This window comes from Blennius ocellaris (assembly GCF_963422515.1).
Source record: "Blennius ocellaris genome assembly, chromosome: 3".
Taxonomy (NCBI): Eukaryota; Metazoa; Chordata; class Actinopteri; order Blenniiformes; family Blenniidae; genus Blennius; species Blennius ocellaris.
Genome location: NC_137652.1, coordinates 28117022 through 28140676, shown reverse-complemented (window position 1 = coordinate 28140676; position 23655 = coordinate 28117022). Strand labels below are relative to the sequence as shown.

General features: G+C 43.7%; 1 protein-coding gene across 1 annotated transcript in view; it reads right to left on the bottom strand.

The window, feature by feature from the left end:
• cygb2 (cytoglobin 2) overlaps nucleotides 1–23655 on the bottom strand; it is a gene marked incomplete at both ends in the record, with an annotated part of 32369 nt that overhangs the window by 7903 nt on the left and 811 nt on the right. The window contains one exon of the mRNA XM_080519924.1: nucleotides 2158–2389. Within this exon, the coding sequence (XP_080376050.1) occupies nucleotides 2158–2389 (232 nt within the window). The remainder of the gene's footprint in view (nucleotides 1–2157; nucleotides 2390–23655) is intronic.

Below are 23655 nucleotides of genomic sequence, written 5' to 3'. Positions count from 1 at the left end.
GCAGGAGAGAGAGAGAGAGAGAGAGAGAGAGAGAGAGAGAGAGAGAGAGAGAGAGAGAGAGAGAGAGAGAGAGAGAGAGAGGCGCAATGATTGAAAGCGCGAAGCATCACCATTTGACCAATCAGCGGTCAGATGGGCCGGCAGGCAGTTGTTTACAGGTGGAGAGTAGAGAGAGAGAGAGAGAGAGAGAGAGAGAGAGAGAGAGAGAGAGAGAGAGAGAGAGAGAGAGAGAGAGAGAGAGAGAGAGAGAGAGAGCTTCCAAACGTCAATACGATTCAGGAGCGAGCAAAAGAAAGAAAAAGTCCAAACAGTCAGAGGCTCGTGCTTCACTTGAAGGTGGGATGTTGTTGAAATAAAAAAGAAAAAACTGTTTATGCCACAAAGTTTTTTCAGACGTGAGCATCTGTAAAGTTCTTGTTCCACTGTTGATAGAGGCTGTTCGTTTGATTCGTTAGTCATTGCAATTTATTATTATTATTATTATTATTATTATTATTATTATTATTATTATTATTATTATTATTATTATTATTATTATTATTATGTTATTGGAAGGGGAGGCCCAAAATAAAATCCTGCTTAGGGCCCCCACTTGGCCAGGGGTTCCCTGGTTCCATCCATCCCGTTGAGAAACGAGCTCAGAGATTTCAGACGTCCGCCAGATTTTACAGAAAGATGTGACCGATCTACGTCAACCATGAAACGTGAAGAACATTATTGTTGAAGAACAATTTGGAATTAGCAAGAAAATGCCTCTTCCTGATGGTAACTTGACACCCTGGTGGTGATTCTGCATGATGATCCAGAATCTCTCCGGTCCCACAGCTGGAGTTTGATCCAGATCAGTTTCAAAATAAGAGTCTTCATGGGTCATTATGTGTCTGTGGTGAACGTTTGGTGAAAATCCACCGGGTACCTCAGACGTAATGGTGATCAGAAAGTGAAATCCTGATCCAGATCACCTCCAAATGATCACGTTCACGACTTCACGTCGATCAGTGGGAAACATTTTGCAGCAGTTTTGACGTAATCTTGCTAACAGACGTGCAGAGAAACAAAATAAATATACGCTGACGATGTCATTACATCCTTGGCAGACACAGCAGGAGTTTAAAGGAGGTTTCAGTTTATGTTTTCGGTCTCATCTTTGAATTTTCGGATGGTGGAGATCATTAACTCTGTCACGTCTCGTCTAATTTCTCGGTTTGAAAGAAGAAACGTGGCTGAAAAGCTGCAGGTTCAACTCTCTCCAGTGGAGTTATTCTTCAATGCACACAAACACAAACTGAAATGTGTGCAGGTTTGTTAATGTTTCTAAATGTTTGCATATGATCATTTTTATTAATGACTGAAAATCTAAGGGCTTAAAGAAAGTAGTTTGTTTTGTACTTCTTTTTTGAAGGTTTCTCTCAAAGCATTCTAAAAAGCTTTGAGAGATGAATTGATGCGTTGTTTGAAAACACTGTACACCTGATATACCTTTTATTTTCTCTAAACTCAGACTAACTGCCATTTCCAGTAAACCAGGCCCAAGACACATTCATTTTTCTAAAAGGGACTTAATGAAGCTTCTGCTTGTCTTTGTTTACTAGTATGTTAATAAAAGAGTCTTAATAAGTCTCTATTCACCAGCTGTTTAAAAGAACTATGATGTTTTATCACAGGGGGGCTTTAGATTGTTGTAATTCGGTTTATAAGTGCACTGTATTTAAATCAAGTTAACATTGGCTGTAATTGAATAACAATGAAGACCTAAAATATTTCTCCCCAGCGGCGCTCTTCTCGCTGCTCATGCACATCTGTGTCGTTTTCACTCTCTACTTCTTCACTCTGAAGTGTATTTCAGGAAATCGCTGCATTTAAGACAAAACAAACAGACAAGAGCGATGCAGGATCGATTCCAAGTTTGAATCAGGGAGAGTTCAATTTCCTTTCTGATGTCAGTCTCGCAATGAGAATGAGGATTCAAGACCCACTGAAGCAAAAAGAAAAAGTGAAAAACAACTTGATTAAACAGCTGTTATTCTGATGGCGCTTGACAATTCTAATTCAGGACTCAGTTGTCAAATGTTCTTCCTAACAGGCACCGCTTTCGACTCCGTGACTCCACGCAGTGAAACAAAAAAAAAAAAGAGTAAGCCGTTCCCAAACACTGACCTTGAAGTACATGGGCTCCACTTTGTGCTTGACAGCGTGGGCCTTCCCCACCAGGGCCAGCACGGCGGACACCTTCTCCGGGTCGTGGAGGTTCTCCACCACCGTGTTGATGGCGTTCATCACCCTGCGGGCGTGGTGCCGGAGCTGGCTGCTCCGCTCCATCTCCTCGGGGTCGTCCATGTCCTGAAACTGGCTGAAATACTGTTTGGCCGACGGGAAGTTGACGAAGAATCTAAAACAAAGGATGACGACAACAAAAATCAGGAAATCCAGTATTTTCGCCTTTATGATTAAAATTGCGTGTCGGAGTGGACGTTTCAGTGTCGATTGACAATGACAGATATTGAGCTTGATATGGATTTATTCTGGCTCATTTTCATCATTTCACCGACGTGCATATCTGCAGTATGTACGTCCTGAACTAGTTCCAATGGGGGGTGAATGTGTGTGTGAATGGGTGAATGTGACGAACACTGTGAATCATGTTGGCGTTAAATCAGTGGAAAAAAATGCTTTTAAAGTGAATTCGGTTTTTCACTCATATGTTTTCAAAATACATCAAAATACCATCCTGTGGTTGAGAAATACTCAAAAGTACAGAAACTATAGAAAAGTGTTCACGTCCATCAATCCATCCAGCGTCTCTCCTGTTCAGGGTCGCGGGGATGGAAGCTTCCTTCTAACCAAAATTGTTTGCGTTGATATTTGATTCCTGTATAAAAATTCATTCAAAGACACATTTCTCTGACAAACAACAGAATTATCAGTGTTTTAAATAAGCATAAGGCAGATTTGAGTTAAAACAGATAATTTTTACTCGTTTATTCTACCTTTATTTTACCAGGTGAGTAAATTGAGAAATTGTTCTCATTTAGAAGAAGGATGTGGTTTGATATAGAGATTCAGATTGTGGATGCGCTCAGTAGAAACAGTTGGTTTTAAAATTAATGAAGTAGAATAGAAATATAGACAAATGAAAACTACTGACTGTCAACAATTCCCTAAAATATTACTTAATAACTGCAAAGGTTCTGTTTTTTTTTTGTTTTTTTTAATACGGTAAGTGTAGGACAGAAAAAACCCCGATCCAATATGTAGTTTTATAAACACAATGCAAACTAAGAATAGGAAGATAAAACAAAGGAATAATAAAGCAAATGTAGCTTGTTATTAAAAAGGAGGCAGAATAAGTGTTTACACATTTTCATTCTTATCTTTTTTTAACTGCCATGACTATTGAATATACAGTGTGTGTCCACAACACACACACACACACACACACACACACACACACACACACACACACACACACACACACACCATACATTCCATTACAATCACACACTGTTGTATATTTCTTACTTCCAGGTTTTCCACCAGAGGCCATTTCAGCGTCTCTCTTGTGATTCAATTAATGAGGCTTTTTTTTGTTTTTCCTACCTGTGAAACTATGAAGCCTCTCAAGACTCATCCACTTCCTGTTTGTCTAAAACGCGCCGTATTTATCCTGACGCATCATTTCCCTGAGGACAGAACTTCTTAAACAACCTTGGACAATCCAGTGACTGAGAAAAGCCCCGACCAGAGCAAGTTTTATTAGAAGTGACCGAGTCATTTGATCCTGCCCTGCTGGTGGAATTCCTCACAACGGGCTGGCAGTGATGGTTCATTTTTAATACTGGCTGATGATATTGTGTGTCCTTTTGCTCTGAAGCACTTTGTTCTGGACACACATCGGCTTTAATGATCCCATGAATTTTAATTCGGCACCGCCGGCCAGTGTCAACGTTTCAGGTCAGACTGAAATGCCAATTCATGGTATGGACGTGAGGGCGGCTGCAGACGCTGAGCTCCCCCTCAGGAAGCTCTCTGATAACGTCAGTGACCCCGACTCTCTGCTCGCAAACAATGTTTAATATTCACTGTTTCTTAACACACAAGTCTTTCCCTTTAGCATCAGCTGTTTGTGTTCCGTGCCCATTTGCATAAGTTAACAAGCGGGGAGGCAGTCCACATGGTTTTTCCACTACTTTCTGCCCACCTCACATTTCATCCTGCACAGCACAAGGACAAATCGGATTATTTTTCATGCTTCTGCTCAACAACAGCTCAGGGCTGGAGACGTCATGATCCCAGGCTGCTGCTGAGAATCTGTCTCCGTGTTGTTACTGTAAGACGACGTCTCCAGTCACCGTGGCCTTCGAGGAACTTCTTCAGATCCAGCACACGGGTCAACTCTCAGAGATCGCTCAATTACATTTTGGTGGTCAAAGATCACAAGTCAAGCTTATTTACCAAGGTCGTAAAGGAAAACCTCCATCAAAAACGTGAATTCGGACGTTCAATATAATGCAATATCTCACAAACGGTAAAAGCCGGTCATGTTGATTAATATTATGATGCTTTTCAACACTTTGACATGGTCTTGTTGGTACAAAAACATTATATTCAAAGTTTATTGTCCCAAATCCAGCTTCTCCTTGATTCTCCTCCATTAGAATATTGGATCATAGGAGCTGCATTCAGAATCTGCTGCGTCTGTGTGACCTGGACTGGCTCCGCCCACACATGACCATCTATGGGAAGAGGAGGAAGTACTTCCTCTCGTGGTGCCATGTGCCAGAGCAGAGCTGCCTGATTGTGGGAGGAGTCAAAGGGGGAGGAGCCTACCTTGATTGTGATTGGCTAAACCCCTGATGACACTATATAGGGTTTGATTTCTGATTGGCTGGTTGGAGCAACACACTTTTTAAAACCTGGAACAAGCTGGAGAGAGAGGACACACTGTCTTCTCTTCTGGGACGTCGGTCCAGGTGTGGAGACGATTATTACTGCTGGAAAACCTCTAGAAAGGGAATTTTGCATAACATGACGCCTTTCAGGTGTTCACTGCTTAAGATGTAAATATGTTTCAACTGCTAGACCAGATTAATGAAAATATCATATCCAAGTACAACTATTGTACTGCATTGCCTGAATTGTACTTAATGACAAGTAAAAGTTTCAGAGTATCTCACTTTCTCACTTTCAGAGTATGGCAATTTGTACTGGAAACAATGCTCTTCTCTTTATCTTAGTTTTATTAGTCTTTAAAAATATATATATTCATTGTCTGTAAAATTGCAGATCAAGGTTTTTTTTAATGTTAATTTAAATTGTGAGTGAACTCAGAAGCAACGTATGATTCGGTAAAAACAGCAAAGTTGATTACAAGGCGTGAAATACATTCAAATATGAGTGGAAATGTAAGAAAAGACAAAAAAAGTGCTAATGCACAAGAAACGACTTAATCAAAGTAATGTGAGCATGTGGAATCTACTACTTTCACACATGCATAATAAATCTGAAGTTCATTTTCAGACACGTACAAATACTTTACTTATTGCAGGTCAATATTTATATATTCCTCATAGTGACGATCCTCTTCTTCCTTCAAACTAGAATTACGGAGCTTGATGAAACACAAATGAACTAAATGTTCTGTATGGCTTTTCGTTCTTCTGTTGTTATCTGCTATAATAATTAGTATAATGGAGGTGCTGAATGAGAAAATGTCCAACAAGTATGAGTCACGACTCATGTCTGCTGCATTTAAACAGGCTGACGATGTTTATGAGTAAATACGCTTCCTTCTCGTTGAATCGCAGCCCTCATTCATCTATTGTGTTCACAAAAACAAATGCAAATGATTCTTTAAACCTCCTGCTAAATTCAAACAACAACACATCGAACAATGACGTATGATGGAGGCTCACGTGTCCCGATAGAAACACTGGACATGCGGCGACCTCTGAAACCAATCATGTGACATGTGAAAAGCATATATTTATAGATGACTTATGCATGTAGAACATACATGATGAGTCACGAGCATCACCTGCAGCAGCCGTCAACTTAAATGTTAACGTCTTGTTTTATCGCTTGGTAACAGCGTGTTGCTGCCTCCTTCTTGTCCGTCGTCTTGATATTTGGTACCAAAACGCCACGTGATGTCACTTCGCTGACAGGATGTCAACTTTCTATGGCCTCAAGATTTCCGTTTTCACACACCCTCCATATTTAATCAACTCCAACAGGAATTGAAACTGTTTGATCGTATTTCCATGAGAAATGTTTAATGTGTGACGTGACGTTAATTTCTGTGTGAAACATACTAAAGCATTTTCTGATCTATTTGTTAACTTTACGTAACTTTACGTGAGTTTGTTTTATGTGTGTTAAAAGGAGAACAAGTGTCTCAAGAAAAAAAAAACAAGCCTTTATAAATAAAAAAAATAAAGGTGGCGTGAGGTCTGAGTTGCAGTGACATGTTTTGTTGTTGTTGTTGTCGTTCTTCTAGGATGAAACTATAACATGTTCGCAGTACCTGAAATAATCATCCAACAGAAGTTTTACACTGTGAAACAAGATATTTCAATAAAAAACCAAAAGCGTAATTTCAACAATCCTCCACAATTAAAACTTTCCCGACTTTCAAGTTTGAACACTGCGAGCTTTTAGTGTAAAATCCCACATTTAATAAAAGATTTGTTTCTATTGTGCAATTTTGAGTGTTCAATTCATAAAGATTTCAAATAGTATGGATGACCTTTTTTTTTCCGTTCTTAAAGTAAATTGATAAAACACAATTTTGAAAAAAAAATGCATCAGTGATTTTTAATACTGGGAATGTAAAAATAATGATTCATTTATCTTCTATAAAAAATACTTTTCTTACAAAGATGTCAAATTAAAATGAATGTAGTGAGAGGCAGGTTCCCCTGAGAGGCGGGTTTTGTTTTTACTGATTAAAAAAAAGCATGTGGCGTGTTCTTATTCTTATCAAACCTTTATATTACATGACTTAACTGACACTTTAAGCATATTTTCACTGTAATAACACCAAGAAATACAAGCAAAGGATCCATTTGTGTGAAATGACTGGATGATCACTAATTTTACTTCCATATCTTGTCATCAGAGTTTTCTGGCCGGCAGATAAGATGTTGGGTTTCTTCTCCTCGACCAGTTCTTCACTCGCTCTGACAAGCGAGACAAAGAAATAGAAAAGCGCAGAGGGAAACGCTCCTGCTGTGTGTCATTTTCAGGTCAGCTTTTTCCATTTCAGGAGGACTTTCACAAAAAAATGTAAGAAGAGAAATACAATTTAAAATCCTGACAAGAGAAAAAAGCAGCAGCAGTAAAAGGCGCAGGAATAAAAAAAAAAAAAAAGAAAAGAAAATCTGCCTGCAGTTTTTATTGCTGTAACTATTTTGAATTGTTGCCGGCAATAAAAACCAACGAGATGGCAGTTCGACATCTGTTAGGGCAAAAGGGGACGAATCCCATCAGAAGCTGGGCAATAAAGCGGGTGAAGATCCGTCATGATGAGAATCACAACATCCAAACTGAAGCCGCCGAGGCCCCGAGGCGAAAGAGTTTCCTGCCTCCTTCCATTTACCGCCAAATGTCACCCAAAGAAGACGCGAGACCGGAATCTCCAAATGCTCGGCGTGTGATCATTTAAATCATCAATCTCGCTTTTCCCCCCTCACTGAGTGGGTTTTAACTGAGATGCAGTGTTTTACCCCCCCCCCCCCAGTCTGTAGAGTGTGTTATTCACCCCTGCGCCATCAGTGTGAACAGGAAGTTCCCCACAGAAACCTTCAGAGTGCAGAAGCGCTGATGAGACCCGCCGTCAGGACTGATCAGACTCTTTTAGTGTAATTGGATGCAGGTGTGCAGAAAAGTGGGGTTTAATTTCCCAGCGTATCTAATTCTGCCTGTGTGTGTGTGTGTGTGTGAGTGTGTGAGTGTGTGAGTGTGCGGAGTCCAAAGACGACGAGGGAAAGCGAAAATATTAGGGAAGCAGAAAAGACGTGTGGAGCGTTTTAAAGCTGCGACAATCCCCTTCGTACCTGCAGACGCTGCCACTGACATTTACCAGACGCACAATGAGTCACTGTTTCCCTCTCGAATGGTTCAAATCCAGCTTCGATCCATAATCACTGTTTAACGCCGTTTTTAAAAAATGCGCTATTCCCACACTCGTGTGAACAAAACGTTGGTTAAAGACAAACAGGCATGACTTTAGGTGTTAATTCTTATTATCTAGAGCTGAAAAGGATGTTAATTTAAACAAAATTACAAGTAAAACATAAAACAAATGTAATATTGTGTTCAAGTGTATTTTTAATGTCGCCTGAAGGTGTGAAGATGTTGAACGTCCACTGATAAACTTTGACTTTGATGCACACAGAGATTTCTCCAGATATGATCAATGTTTGTTCACAAAACTACAGTTGTTGTCGTCGCAATTTCACTTCGTGGAAAATCTTCCGACAGAGTTTTACAATTTGAGATGTAATTTTAGACGAGCCTCAACGAGTGTTCATAAAGATATAAGAGTTGTGCATTTGAGTGACTGACTTAGAATAACACAACACGTGTAAAGAACAACATTCCAATGACAATTCCAAAGAGGCCAGGAATATATAGTAAATAGACTTAACGTTCGTGGTTGAATGTTGGGGTTCATGTCTGACGTTAATGTTACTGATGTGAACGCAGGAGGAGCTGCTTTACACTCATTCATGCAGAAACTCTTAACGTGTGATGAGGAACACAACGAAATAGCTTTCCTTCACTGCAACTGATCCGTGGCAGCGAAATGATAAGACGATCACTTCATTTGTCTTTTGATGTAAAGTGATTATATTGCTGCAGGCAATGATCTGACGTGCAACATGACGACCACCTGCCTGTGACTGTGTTCACGTCCTGTTTTCCTCCCAGAGAACAACAAACTGACGCCTTTCTGTCAAAACTAAAAGACTTGAAGGTACAGGAGCTCATCTGCAGACCAGACCTCACCACCGTGTCCAGATGTTTCCTTCCTCTGACCACCGTGTCCAGATGTTTCCTTCCTCTGACCACCGTGTCCAGATGTTTCCTTCCTCTGACCACCATATCCAGATGTCTCCTTCCTCTGACCACCGTGTCCAGATGTTTCCTTCCTCTGACCACGTGTCCAGATGTTTCCTTCCTCTCACCACCGTGTCCAGATGTTTCCTTCCTCTGACCACCGTGTCCAGATGTTTCCTTCCTCTGACCACCATGTCCAGATGTCTCCTTCCTCTGACCACCCTGTCCAGATGTTTCCTTCGTCTGACCACCATGTCCAGATGTTTCCTTCCTCTGACCACCATGTCCAGATGTCTCCTTCCTCTGACCACCCTGTCCAGATGTTTCCTTCCTCTGACCACCGTGTCCAGATGTTTCCTTCCTCTGACCACCGTGTCCAGATGTTTCCTTCCTCTGACCACCGTGTCCAGATGTTTCCTTCCTCTGACCACCATATCCAGATGTCTCCTTCCTCTGACCACCGTGTCCAGATGTTTCCTTCCTCTGACCACCGTGTCCAGATGTTTCCTTCCTCTCACCACCGTGTCCAGATGTTTCCTTCCTCTGACCACCGTGTCCAGATGTTTCCTTCCTCTGACCACCATGTCCAGATGTCTCCTTCCTCTGACCACCCTGTCCAGATGTTTCCTTCGTCTGACCACCATGTCCAGATGTCTCATTCCTCTGACCACCGTGTCCAGATGTTTCCTTCCTCTGACCACCATGTCCAGATGTCTCCTTCCTCTGACCACCGTGTCCAGATGTTTCCTTCCTCTGACCACCATGTCCAGATGTCTCCTTCCTCTGACCACCCTGTCCAGATGTTTCCTTCGTCTGACCACCATGTCCAGATGCTTCCTTCCTCTGACCACCGTGTCCAGATGTTTCCTTCCTCTGACCACCATGTCCAGATGTCTCCTTCCTCTGACCACCGTGTCCAGATGTTTCCTTCCTCTGACCACCATGTCCAGATGTCTCATTCCTCTGACCACCGTGTCCAGATGTTTCCTTCCTCTGACCACCATGTCCAGATGTTTCCTTCCTCTGACCACCGTGTCCAGATGTTTCCTTCCTCTGACCACCATGTCCAGATGTTTCCTTCCTCTGACCACCGTGTCCAGATGTTTCCTTCCTCTGACCACCGTGTCCAGATGTTTCCTTCCTCTGACCACCGTGTCCAGATGTCTCATTCCTCTGACCACCGTGTCCAGATGTTTCCTTCCTCTGACCACCATGTCCACAGATGTCTCCTTCCTCTGACCACCCTGTCCAGATGTTTCCTTCGTCTGACCACCATGTCCAGATGTCTCATTCCTCTGACCACCGTGTCCAGATGTTTCCTTCCTCTGACCACCATGTCCAGATGTCTCCTTCCTCTGACCACCGTGTCCAGATGTTTCCTTCCTCTGACCACCATGTCCAGATGTCTCCTTCCTCTGACCACCCTGTCCAGATGTTTCCTTCGTCTGACCACCATGTCCAGATGCTTCCTTCCTCTGACCACCGTGTCCAGATGTTTCCTTCCTCTGACCACCATGTCCAGATGTCTCCTTCCTCTGACCACCGTGTCCAGATGTTTCCTTCCTCTGACCACCATGTCCAGATGTCTCATTCCTCTGACCACCGTGTCCAGATGTTTCCTTCCTCTGACCACCGTGTCCAGAAGTTTCCTTCCTCTGACCACCGTGTCCAGATGTTTCCTTCCTCTGACCACCATGTCCAGATGTTTCAACTTTGAGGACAAACGTTGCCGTGAAACAGAGACTTTGTGTTATTCACTTTAGCCCCCAGTGTTCATAATGTTATGGCTGATCGGTGTATGATGGTGAAGTTAGGACTTCATGTTAACAGACCAACATGGTTGTGACAGCAAATAAAATGGAAATAACCTTGGTCATGAAAGAAATTCACGGCCATTCCTCAGTTTCAAGATAAAAAGCAGAGAAAGGAAGTTTTGCAGAGACCAGTGTGACAGTAAACACAAAGTCAAACGTAGTTTCCCTCTACGTCGCTCTACGTCCCTTCAACCCTGAGGAACCGGCTCCACGTCGTCCTGCTGAGAGAAAGTCAGTTCTCCCCAAGCTTCCCCTTTTCTTTAAACTCTTCTGTAAATTTAAGACGTGGAGCAGCTCAACACCCGTCCCTGATGTTCCTGCGCTGCTTGAGCTGCAACCACCGCTATTTAAGGAGCAGAATGGAGTGGATTCCATTGTTAAACCAGCCTGGTGGACGTGAGTGCAGGATAAACAAAGACCCTGTAAATTGTCTTGTGGGTGAGAGAGAGAGAGGGAGAGAGAGGGGGGGAGAGAGGGGGGAGGGAGGGAGAGAGAGAGAGAGAGGGGGAGAGAGAGAGGGAGACAGAGAGAGAGAGGGGAGAGAGAGAGAGAGAGAGAGGGGGGAGAAAGAGAGAGAGAGAGAGAGAGGGAGAGAGAGAGGGAGAGAGAGAGAGAGAGAGAGAGAGAGGGGGCGGAAAGAAGGAGAGAGAGAGAGAGAGGGAGAGAGAGAGGGGAGGGGAGAGAGAGAGGGAGAGGGAGAGAGAGAGGAGAGAGAGGGGGGGAGAGAGGGAGAGAGGGAGAGAGGGAGAGAGAGAGAGGGGGCGGAAAGAAGGAGACAGAGAGAGAGAGGGGAGAGAGAGAGAGAGAGAGAGGGGGGAGAAAGAGAGAGAGAGAGAGAGAGGGAGAGAGAGAGGGAGAGAGAGAGAGAGGGAGAGAGAGAGGGGAGGGGAGAGAGAGAGGAGAGGGAGAGAGAAGAGAGAGAGAGGGGGGGAGAGAGGGAGAGAGGGAGAGAGAGAGAGAGAGAGAGAGAGGGAGAGAGAGAGAGGGGGGAGAGAGGGAGAGAGAGAGAGAGAGGGGGGAGGGAGGGAGAGAGAGAGAGGGGGGGAGAGAGAGAGGGGGGGGAGAGAGAGAGGGAGACAGAGAGGGGGGGGGGGGGGGGTGGTTGTGTGAGAAATCTGATGGATTAAGTGTTGCTGGTTTTTCACTAACAATGCAAAGTGGGGTTGTTTATATGGAGCCTCAGAAACACAAACACGGACTAAAACAGACAGATTTACGCGCAGAGACGCACAAAACACACACACACACGCACACACACACACACACACACACACACACACACACACACACACACACACACACACACACACACACACACACACACACACACACACACACACACACACACACACACACACACACTCCTGCCGTGACCCACTTTCGCTGTGGTCCAGGCCGGAGCCAGCCAGAGTTGCTTCATACGGTCCCTGTCCAGACTCTGGCCCGGGCCCCCCCCCCCCCCCCCCCCCCCCCCGCTCCTCCACATCCACATCCCAGATCCTTGTGTCATTGCCAGACCCACGAGGCCCAGCGCGCCTGCAGGGCCGGGAGCTCGGCTCTGCCAGCCGTCACCACACGTACACACTTCTCCTCCTCGGCGTCAGGAGGAGCTGAGGAGCGTCTCGGAGCCTCTTGTTCTGCTCACACAAACATGAAAGTTAACCGCGGCGCTCAAAGAAGCGCAGGCTTCTCCTCTGATAGTCCGTCCCTCGACGAGGGGAGAGTTCCTGTCCTCTTGTGCCGAGACGATAAAGGTTTAATCCCCCCCCCCCCCCCCCCCCCCGGTAGCCAAGTCACGGCTAGCAGTATGTAAAGTGAAAATCTGGCTGGAGGCGCACATCGCCAGGCACAGAAGAGCTTCCTTTTGTTCTGCTGGTTTCGGCGGAGAGACGACGGCGCCTCTGGTCCTTGATGAGCGCCGGCACGCCGACCATTGTGTCGCCCCAATTTAAAAACACATCGGCATGTTCTTGAATCAAATTAGATCTCATTTAAAGGCACAAAAGCTTGACAATTTAAAAAAAAAGTGTAAACAATTTAAAGATGCCACAGCAACAATAGCAATTGTCTGCAAAAGGTCTATACTTTGTAATGAGGCATCGGCACACGGTGAATTGTTCCTTATCTGCCCTGTGCATGTGTCTCCTGCACGTTTATCATAGACAGGCACAAAACTAAATACTTACTTTTTTTGGTCTTATTTGCAGTTAATGCCTTATAGGGCCATCATTAAAATACCAGGAGTTACTTCAGAATATGGTGTTTCAACTCTTTCTTGCATTTTTAAGCCACTAAAAATACTCCGAAATACAAAATGACATTGGTGTGGAATAAATCTGTAAAATGAATGTAAATCACACATATTTCATGTATACCACTGGAATAATTCTCCGGATAGGATGCATTTCACTCGCATTATTTTGTCCCTACATCTTATAGATCTTTTATCTGTTCTGTAATGTGTGTTTCTCTCTTGACATCATCGATTCTGGTCGTTGCACTCATGAACCAGCAGTGTGCCTGTTTGAAACTCGTGCTTCTGCCCGAAAATACCTGAGACTGGCTGAAAGTGGACACGTGGGAAAGAATAGTTTTAATATAACAATGATGTGACAGCAGATAAGCTATAAGTCCCTTGCGTCAGCTGGTGTGTGAACTTGTTTCCACAGACTGAAGGAATGGCTTCCTGAGCGTCTCACACACCAACACACAAGCACTATAATGGGAAAAATTGAAGAGATGAAAGACCTCAGATTTCAATACCTTCAATAGATCGCCGTCATTTGAAACGATTCCAGGAAACATTCCTAACATTTGTAATATAATGCGAAACACACTTCTGCATTTTGAATTTAAAGCCTCTTATAGTTCACAAAGGCTCTTTCTGCACATCGGCAAGTTTGGGCTTGTTTTTTTTTTATTACTTAAAATCTTGTCCTGAGGCCAGACACATGGAGATCAGCGTTTTGTTTTTTTTTTTGTTTTAACAAAATTGCCATGTTACAAACATCTAAATAGCTTATTCACATGCTGTGGGCATCTGGAAATTCAAGATTTAACAAATATTAATGACAGATGATGCTGGGCTACGGGGTGACGTGCTGGTCGGCATCGCTGTCGTCCTGTTGGAGTCGAGGCTCGGGTGTATTTCTGTGTGGCGTTTGCACGGCGTGCCTGTGTGTGAAAGAGTTTTCTGCTTTTGACTCCGTAGCAGTTCAAATAAAATGCAGTGGAGGTGAAGTGGTGGAGGTTTTTCTTGTGTCCTGTCTTTGTCTGGGATCAAGAGTTGGATCAAGAAGTATAGAAGATGGATGGATGGATGGATGGATGGATGGATGGCTGGATGGCTGGATGGATGGATGGCTGGCTGGATGGACGGATTGGATGGATGGATGGATGGATGGATGGATGGATGGATGGATGGATGGATGGATGGATGGATGGATGGATGGATGGATGGACGGATTGGATGGATGGCTGGCTGGCTGGCTGGCTGGATGGATGGATGGATGGATGGATGGCTGGCTGGATGGATGGGTGGGTGGATGGATGGATGGATGGATGGATGGATGGATGGATGGATGGATGGATGGATGGATGGATGGATGGATGGATGGATGGATGGACGGATTGGATGGATGGCTGGCTGGCTGGATGGATGGATGGATGGATGGATGGATGGATGGACGGATTGGATGGATGGCTGGCTGGCTGGCTGGCTGGATGGATGGATGGATGGATGGATGGATGGATGGATGGATGGATGGATGGATGGATTGGATGGATGGCTGGCTGGCTGGATGGATGGATGGATGGATGGGTGGATGGGTGGATGGATGGATGGATGGATGGATGGATGGATGGATGGATGGATGGATGGATGGATGGATGGCTGAATGGATGGATGGATGGATGGTATTTGTTTTCAGTTAAAGTTTTTTTTGTTGCCACAGAGAATTCTGTGTTGTCAAATTTGTCCTGGGAGCTTTATAAACGTCAGTGAAATTAATGGAGTCGTTTGTTTTACCTTGTTTTACCTTCAGCTTTAATGACAATACTTATTATCTGCTTTCTGGCTCCAGACTCTTTTATAATATTTATAATTATCTTAATAATTAAAATATTTACTCTAATTTAACTTATCTCTATTTTTTTTACCCTCCGGCTTGTGTAGGCAAGGCAAGACAAGACAAGGCACATTTATTTATAGAGCACCATTCAAATACAAGGCTTTACAAAGAAATTAAAGACATACAGAATAAAAGAAATACATTAAAGCTTTCGAAGAAATGCATTAAAACAAGGAATGAGGAAAAGTATTATCGTCACGTTTCATTTCATCCCTTTATGTCCGTGTTTTGGGCGTAAATGACGCCAGACGTTAAGTGAACCACACACGTTTTCCACTGTGTGTACATCAATATACTGTAGGTGGAGAAATGCTTTGTCCAGGGCTGAGCGAGTAATGAGCGTTCAACGCTGTACCTGACTCTGCATTTAAATGAAGTCATCAGAGATAAGAGGCGTCATTAGCGGCGCTTGTTAATGGAAGTCTGATTACACTGCAAGTGTTTCTATGTATCTTGGAAATACCACAAACACTATTAAGCCGCACTGCTGGAATTTCAAGGACGTACTTTTCACATGCCGGACTCTAAGACGCCACAGTGATGGCTTAATTACAGATAGATAATTAAAAAGAAAACAAGAATAACCCCCTACAGTAGTGATTCAATATGATCCCCTGTCATTAACTGCTGAGAGTGGAAACAAATAGAAGTACAGCGATGTTTCAGAAGCAGATGGACCCATGTACTGTATCAATGGTGCCTTTTAGGATTACCCTGGATCTTTCTCAGACGCCCTTGTAAATTATTTTAGCGATCCAATTATTCAAATAGAGTGCAGGCAGTGGAAAAAATAAACTTACGGGCAATGAAGAATAAATACGTACGTGATTGAGGGAAATCTATAACTGAGCATCATGGCTACATGCTGGACTTTTCATGTAAAGGAGTCATGTAATGCAAAATTCCTTTTCTAGAGGTTCTCCAGCAGTAATAATCGTCTCCATACCTGGACCGACGCCCCAGAAGAGAAGACAGTGTGTCCTCTCTCTCCAGCTTGTTCTAGGGCTTAAAAAGTGTGTTGCTCCAACCAGCCAATCAGAAATCAAACCCTATATAGTGTCACCGGGGGTTTAGCCAATCACAATCAAGGTAGGCTCCTCCCCCTTTGACTCCTCCCACAATCAGGCAGTTCTGCTCTGGCACATGGCACCACGAGAGGAAGTACTTCCTCCTCTTCCCATAGATGGGCGTGTGTGGGTGGAGCCAGTCCAGCTCACACAGACACAGCAGATTCTGAATGCAGCTCCGAGGATCCAATATTCTAATGGAGGGAAATCAAGGAGAAACAATTAACATTGAGTACTACATTTGTGGACCAAATCTATTCATTCAGAATATAGAGACCAAAGACAAAGACCATCTGTCCTCATCGCCTGCGGTCCCCATTGGATCAACAATGCTTATTTAGGTAATTTCTCACCTTTTTCTTCTATATAATCACATAACAGCTACAACATCTCGTCTTCGATTAAATATTCTGGTAACCAGTGATTTAATCAAAGTGGAATTTGGATCAGATGTGTTTAATCTCTGACATAAGATAACTTCCCTCTGGTGATTTTCATTCTGTTCATGGCCATACTCTTTCTATAGAACACTATAGAAACTACCACGACAAGAAATATTCCCACCGTCATCAGCTTTACTTTAGTTTTCACATGAAACTTGAGGTTATTTTTACTGCCATGTGTAACACATCAATATGCAGGTTTAAGAACGATTTAAAAATGCTTTATGTGCAACCTCACCCACACAGAAAAGCCTGCATAATCCATGTCATTACATGTATTTTATGTTATTATAGTGTATTCGCATGATTTTTATATGCCTCTTTCAGTTTGTTTGCAAACGCCTCTTCCTCTTTTGCGTTGCTGAAATCAAACACACACTAATAAGGCAACTTGCAGTGTCGTTCAGCCATTTCATCTGCTGAAACTGTCCCCAGATTCTTTCCACGCTACAATAAAGATGTGAGGGACTTACTTCTGTCAGCACCAGGGCTGAAACAATAGCGTCTGTAAGTATGCATGGTTTGATTAGATCCACAAAGCCGCCATACGCGCGGCTCTGCAGACGCCTGGGGGGCTCGCACTCCTTGGTGCAATTGCATTTGTACGCATTGGCGAGATCAGCTGAGGCTTTTGTCGTCGTCCGTTCTCCCGATGCATCCAGGCGGATGGATCGACGGGATCATGTAAATGGCCATTCTAGATGGGACGAGTGGCGCGACACTCTTCACGACAAGAACCCAACAGGAATCTGACCCCGAGTGAGCGTGAGGTTACACACTGCACACCCAAGTGTTGACAATCGTTTGTCTGTCAAGCACGTTGGTGTCAAACATGCAGCACACGGGACAAAAGAAGTGCCGATCCAGTCCAATCCAGTCCAATCCAGTCCATGTGTTGACAAAGCAAAATGTACAGAGCATTCAGAAGTGTATTTTTCAATAAAGGTAAGTGCAGTTATAAATGTGTCCACTGGGTCAGATACACTGCTTCAATGACAACCGAGGTCATAATGCAACACAAGTGAAGCACAACAAAGATGGCAGCATTGCTAACGGCTGTCAGACGTCACACTTATGAACCTACTAACCTGACTGCTAACTAAATAGCATTAGCATCGAAGCCTTGACAGCTTGATGATGAGTTGATGAAAACATGCTAAAAGCTACAGAAAGCTTTAGTTTTGACAAGTAACAAGAATTTTAAACTCTAGGTGGTGTGTTTATACAGGTGGACTGGTGTTTTATTTGCTCTAAAATGAGGGAAGATGTGCTGGTATTTATCGGTTCTTTTGCTCGTGCATCACTGTGCTGGTGGATCCTGTCGGGCTCGATGTGACTGGGTTGAGTTTGACAGCCCTGGTCGAGCACATCCCACCTGTTTGATTGGAGTGAGAGCTGGGAAAAAGGGGGCCAGGTCAACAACTCACACATGTTGTTGCGCTCGTTTACTATTCCTGAAATGTGTGAAGCCTTTCCGCTCTGTGGCATTATCCTGCTGCACGCCGCCGCCATCAAGGCTGCAAGGCAGTACTGTTTCCAAGAAAGGCCGTTTGTGATAAAAATAACATTCACTTATGGCGCTTTTCCACGAGTACCTACTCAGCCCGACTGCATTCAACTCATTTACATTTTCATTTCCAATATAGTAGTATAGTCATCGTTCCTTCTCCCCGTCGTGATAATCACCCCCCAGAGAATCTGCACCTCCTGATGTGGCGTCGACATGCATTTGGAAGAGTGGAGTTACAACGCCGTGTTGGATGTCAGCTCAAAGTATTAATATTACAAGATGTGGATTGTCACGATCGTGCCTTATTGTCAAAGTGTGCTTCGCTGTCTGGTGTTCTGGTTTAGCTGGTGCTCAAGTTAACTGGAGACCTACTTCCTCCACCAGCTGAGCCACCGGTCGAGGAAGAACCACAGAAGTACCTGGTACCAGGTACTAACACGTAATGGGAAACCGTCAAGGGCATCGCGAGTCGAGGCAGGTCTTGTGGTGAAAAGCACCAATAGATGATAGGAGCCAAGGTTCTCAGCAAAACGTTGCCACGCGTGTCTCCTGCACCTGAAACATCCTGACGTCACGAGTTCCTGGTTTCAGTAACTTCTTGTGAGTTTGCAGTACTCAAAGTAGTTGAATGCTTAAGTTTTAATCACTCATCATATTAAAGTCAACATAATAATGCAGTGGTTTTATATAGTGCTCTTCTTCACATGCTTCACATTGCATAATTCAGTCCCTCCATACTGGATGGTGGTAAACTATGTATGTAGCCACAGCTGCTCCGGAGCAGAGGCTGCCAATCAACACCCTCGCCCCCCCCGACCACCACCAACCACTCACCCTCTCACACAGGCAGTTCAGGGGTTCAGTGTCTTGCCCAAGGGCAGTTCAGCTTGTGGGCGGGCGGAGATGGGAATTGAACCTGCAACAGTCCGATTGGGTGTCGACCGCTCTACCGTTCGAAAAGAAATAATTTTTAATGTAACTGGGATACATCAAGTTAAGCAGGTTTTACCACCTCAAAGTGCTACTTAATTATTTAAAAGCAGTTTTCTCAACAGGTTGGTAAAAACTGAGTTTGGTTAAATGATGTTTTTTTCATTAATTTGTACGTGAGCGTGTACAGTGCAGGAACATGGACCACCACTTACTGCTGGGAGAGGTTGTTGCTCTTATGCAAGGAGGGGACGTCACCAGGGAGGGGAGACATTAAAACTGGATTACATTTTCTAAACGAATCATGTTTTTCCTGAACTGCTGGGAACATTTTTACCACCTATTGATTATGGCGATGTTCTTTATATGAGCTCATTAAAGTGTCTGGAGTCTTTGAACACCTTTGTGGCCTCCCTCTCCACTGTGATGTGCAGCCAGGGCCTGGAGGCCTTGCCTCAGCGTGAGGAGATTCACTCACTGGATGACTTCAGTGAGCGAGAGGCTCTTCTTGGCTTGGTTCCCTCCTCCTCCTCCTCCTCCTCCTCCTCCTCCTCCTCCTCCTGTGCTCGTCTCCAGAGAAGCAGCAGCCGTCGCTCCACCTCCCTACGCTCCAGTGACACTTTGCTCCTGCACGCTCCTCTCGTTCCATCTCCACTGGGAACAACAACTTTTAGTGTCTCTGCTTGAAACGTCCTTCAAATAGAAGCCAAAATGTCCAAACGGGTTTTTTTCATTTCTGTTCTTTATTATGCATCATTATGCATTATTATGTTCTTTATTATTCACTTAGTCCCAATCTATTTTGGATCATTTGCATTTTATCTTTTTAAATTTGTTCACAGTCATCTGCATTTTATCATTTCAACTATTGTGTACTGTTAAAAGTGTTTTGAGGCTAAAGGAGATGCGATCTCAAGGGTCTTCTTCCCGGCGTAAATATAGTTTAAAAGATAAAAAGACGTTGCCATGAAAGAGCCGCAGACTCACACAGCTTCACACGAGGCCGCAGGCTGTTTCTATGTGTTTGCTGGAGAGACTCCTGCAATGGTATCTAAACAATAAACAACAACATCACTGAGCAAGAGAAATGTTTTCGTATGTGATGTTCTCCTGGTCGTTGCTCCACATAATCCAGTATTAGTAGGAGCAGCGGAGGTAAAGCACACCCTTGGTCGAGGCTAATAACACATTTCTCACAACAGGTGTAAAACACCAAGTCGTCCATAATTGTGGCCCAAGTGCTCTTCTTGGATTGTCGCCTGATGAGGACAGGAAGGTGTGAAAATGCAAAGCTGACCAGAGACCGAAGTCAAACAAACCTGCAAGAGTAGTTTAACAGAGAGTCTGTGGCCTGAGGCGTTGAGTTAGTAAAACATTCTGAGCCTGAATACTGGATTTCCTGGCTGAAACTGTTAAACAAATAAGCACGATGAGAGCAACTCAGTCACGATGCTCAGGCAGTAGGACCGGGCACTGAGCCCTTTTCATTGACTGACAGGAGAAACTACTTCAAATTACACATTAATCCTAAAAAAGAAAAAAAAACTATACACATGTGCAAAATATCTTATTTTATGTGATGAAAGAATTAATCAGAACTAAAGTCCAGTGGTTTTCTAAACCTTTTCAAAGATCACTGATGAGGCGGGGCTAAAGAAAACCAACACATTAAAACTACTCAGGGGAATCAAAGTTCTGGAAATTGAAATTGAAATTAAAGTTCTAAAAAATGTTCTTGACATTTGTATTATTAAATCCTTAATGGAAAATAACCATTATTTGCAGTGCTGATTAATTACAGTCCATCTGGCTGTCAGTTCCAATATGTAGACCATTTCTCTGCTATAAAAGACTCTTAGTTGTCAATAAGTACCTGCAGCAGAGTCAAAAACAACTCAAACTGATATGTAATGAGCCTAGATGACATGACGTGAACGATTTCAGAGGGACATTGTCACTAACTGAGGTTAAAAGAGAACAAAGACGTCACCTTATTGAGGGGAGGGCAAAAAAAACTGCAGACAAAGATCTGAGAAATTGAAAGTAATGAGAGAGAAGTGACAAGGAGGAAGACGTTTAAGTGCCAGAGCTTGTTGCTGTCATCCACAGATAAGAGCACAACTCTCACACGCACACACACACGCGCACACACACACACACACACACACACACACACACACACACACACACACACACACACACACACACACACACACACACACACACACACACACACACACACACACACACACACACACACACACACACACACACACACAATGCTCTCTGTCCATGTTACTGTCTGCCTTCAGGTTTCTCCTCACTTCACCCAAACCCTGAAATCTATTTGTCCCACTCCTATCAGTCTCCTTGGCTACGACGGTCTGTCTTATTATCAGACCCTTACAGGCTTTCAAAAATCCTCAGTCTTTGATATAAATACTTGTTTTTTAAAAATATACTATGGTACATCTCCAGTGGATGGACCGGGGGACTTTGTCCTGAGGCGTCACTGTCTGCAGAGGATCACATGTTTGATTTGATGTTTGTGAACATATCATGGTTCTGAAGAGCAGAGCAGCAGTGGCGATCACAAGAAGAAATACCAAATAATAAAAATACCCCCCACCCCCCCAAAACAAAAAAAAATAATAACACGATTAAAGATTTAAAGTGAATGATCCTCGTTTTTTTGCAGTTTGACATTCAATAAATGTAAACATACATATTCAATATATTCCCTGTTCCTGAGACACTGTGTGTCCTGTCAAGTGAGAGGAGAGGAAGTGAACCGTGAAGCTCCTCTTCAGCATCGTAATGAGAGGAATGTTGTGTTCCCTCCTTCCCCGCACTTGTCACAGCTCACTTACTGGTGTGTGTGTGTGTGTGTGTGTGTGTGTGTGTGTGTGTGTGTGTGTGTGTGTGTGTGTGTGTGTGTGTGTGCGTGTGTGTGTGTGTGTGCGCGCACAAAAATATGTTAGCTTGCGCAGTCACGATGCACAGACTTCTAGGGTCAAATCTTCATATAATAAATTATGGGCTTTTCAAAATCAATACTTCTTTTAACTACATGAGAAACCGTCACCTGGTATAATGAAGTGTTTCCTTTTTAAATGAGTGTCATTAACACGTCCCTGTGCACGGTGAATTACAGGATATAATCCTGTTAGCCCTTTGACACACGCTGTAAATGAAGACCTCATGTGTATTTAACAGGAGTTGATCTATTTTTGGATCAGAAAGACTTTAACTATGAATGCACAGTCTTAAAATAATTTCGTAATGTATCGACACACTGCTTTCATTGAAGGTACGAGCAACACAGAACGCTCCGAATGAAAACATTCATATGATGTGCATCTTCCTACTGAGTGATAGATCCTGAACCAAGTGACCAATCCTCCTCATACGTTCATTCAATGTGATCATCCATTCATTTTCCTGTAAATGTTTGCAATGAAGAATCTTTAAAGCACTGGTTTTGATCACTGTGCATGGAAATGAGAGGGAGAGGGAGAGAGAGAGAGAGAGAGAGAGCACATATCAGAGTACTGCCTTGGTTCCCTGTTAAATAATTGACTTATAGACCTCATGAGTTTTATTGAGCATATAAATGGGATGCCCAGGAAGCGTTTATCATCTTTTATGAATGCAATAATCTTTTTAATTGACTGTCTAGCTGGAATCATGTGACGCATGGCCGAACAAATGCTTGGCGGCGAAGCAAAGCTGAAGGTGAAATCTGCTCTGGCAGTTTGTGTATGAAGACTGAATGATAAACTGAACCTGTGAAGCAGCGAGGCACAAAAGCAAAAATATCCAGTCCCTTGAAAATACTCCAGGAAATTCTTGGTAACACACAATTAATACAAGTGGCTTCTTTTTTGTTTTTGTGTGTGATTCACATCTCCTTATTTATTTTACTCGCCTCTTCTTTTTATAGGAAAGCTTTAGTGCTCGTCATTTGGCACCAGCCTCATCATATGCTGGTGGCAACTTCCCCTGGGCCAGAGACGATGCAGAGAAAGCAGCATGTGGGTGAAGGTTGTGTGTCAGCATGTGATCTCAATGAAGTCACCAGTGGAAAACGAGACGTGCATTATGTGACTGACAGCACAATCAGAAAAAAATCACAAAATCCTCACAGGAGGATTGATTTTCCAAAGAAGAGCAAAAGGGAACCGAGGTATACTCCGACCCATGAGCCAAGCCGCCCCCAGTCTCACTGTTCTGGAGTTTGACCACGACCTGCTCAGCGTCTCAGACGTCTGACGGACTTTAGTCTCAAGGTTCTCAGAAACTTTTACACCTGCGCTGTAGATATCGTTCTGGCTGGAGCGTCGCCACCTGGAGAACCAGAACCAGCCTCCCCAACCTCACTCGGAGGGTTCCCAGTGAGCACCCCGATTCCCCTGCCACGCCCCCCCCCACCCCCACCCCCCCCCAACCCAGCCACAGCCTGTTCTCTCTGCTGCCAGCAGGGCGGTGATACTGCTGCCTGGAGGCTAACAGAGATATATTTATTCATCTTTTATATTTCATGTGCCTTAATTTCCTTCAGTATTTGTGGTATTGACATTTTGTGTGTTATTCTCTATAGCTTATTCTCATTCTTCTCCGTTATGGAACATGTACTCAAAGCATTTCACTGCACATTGTAATTCTTGTGTGTAATAAAGCACTTGACCATTTTCAAAAGTG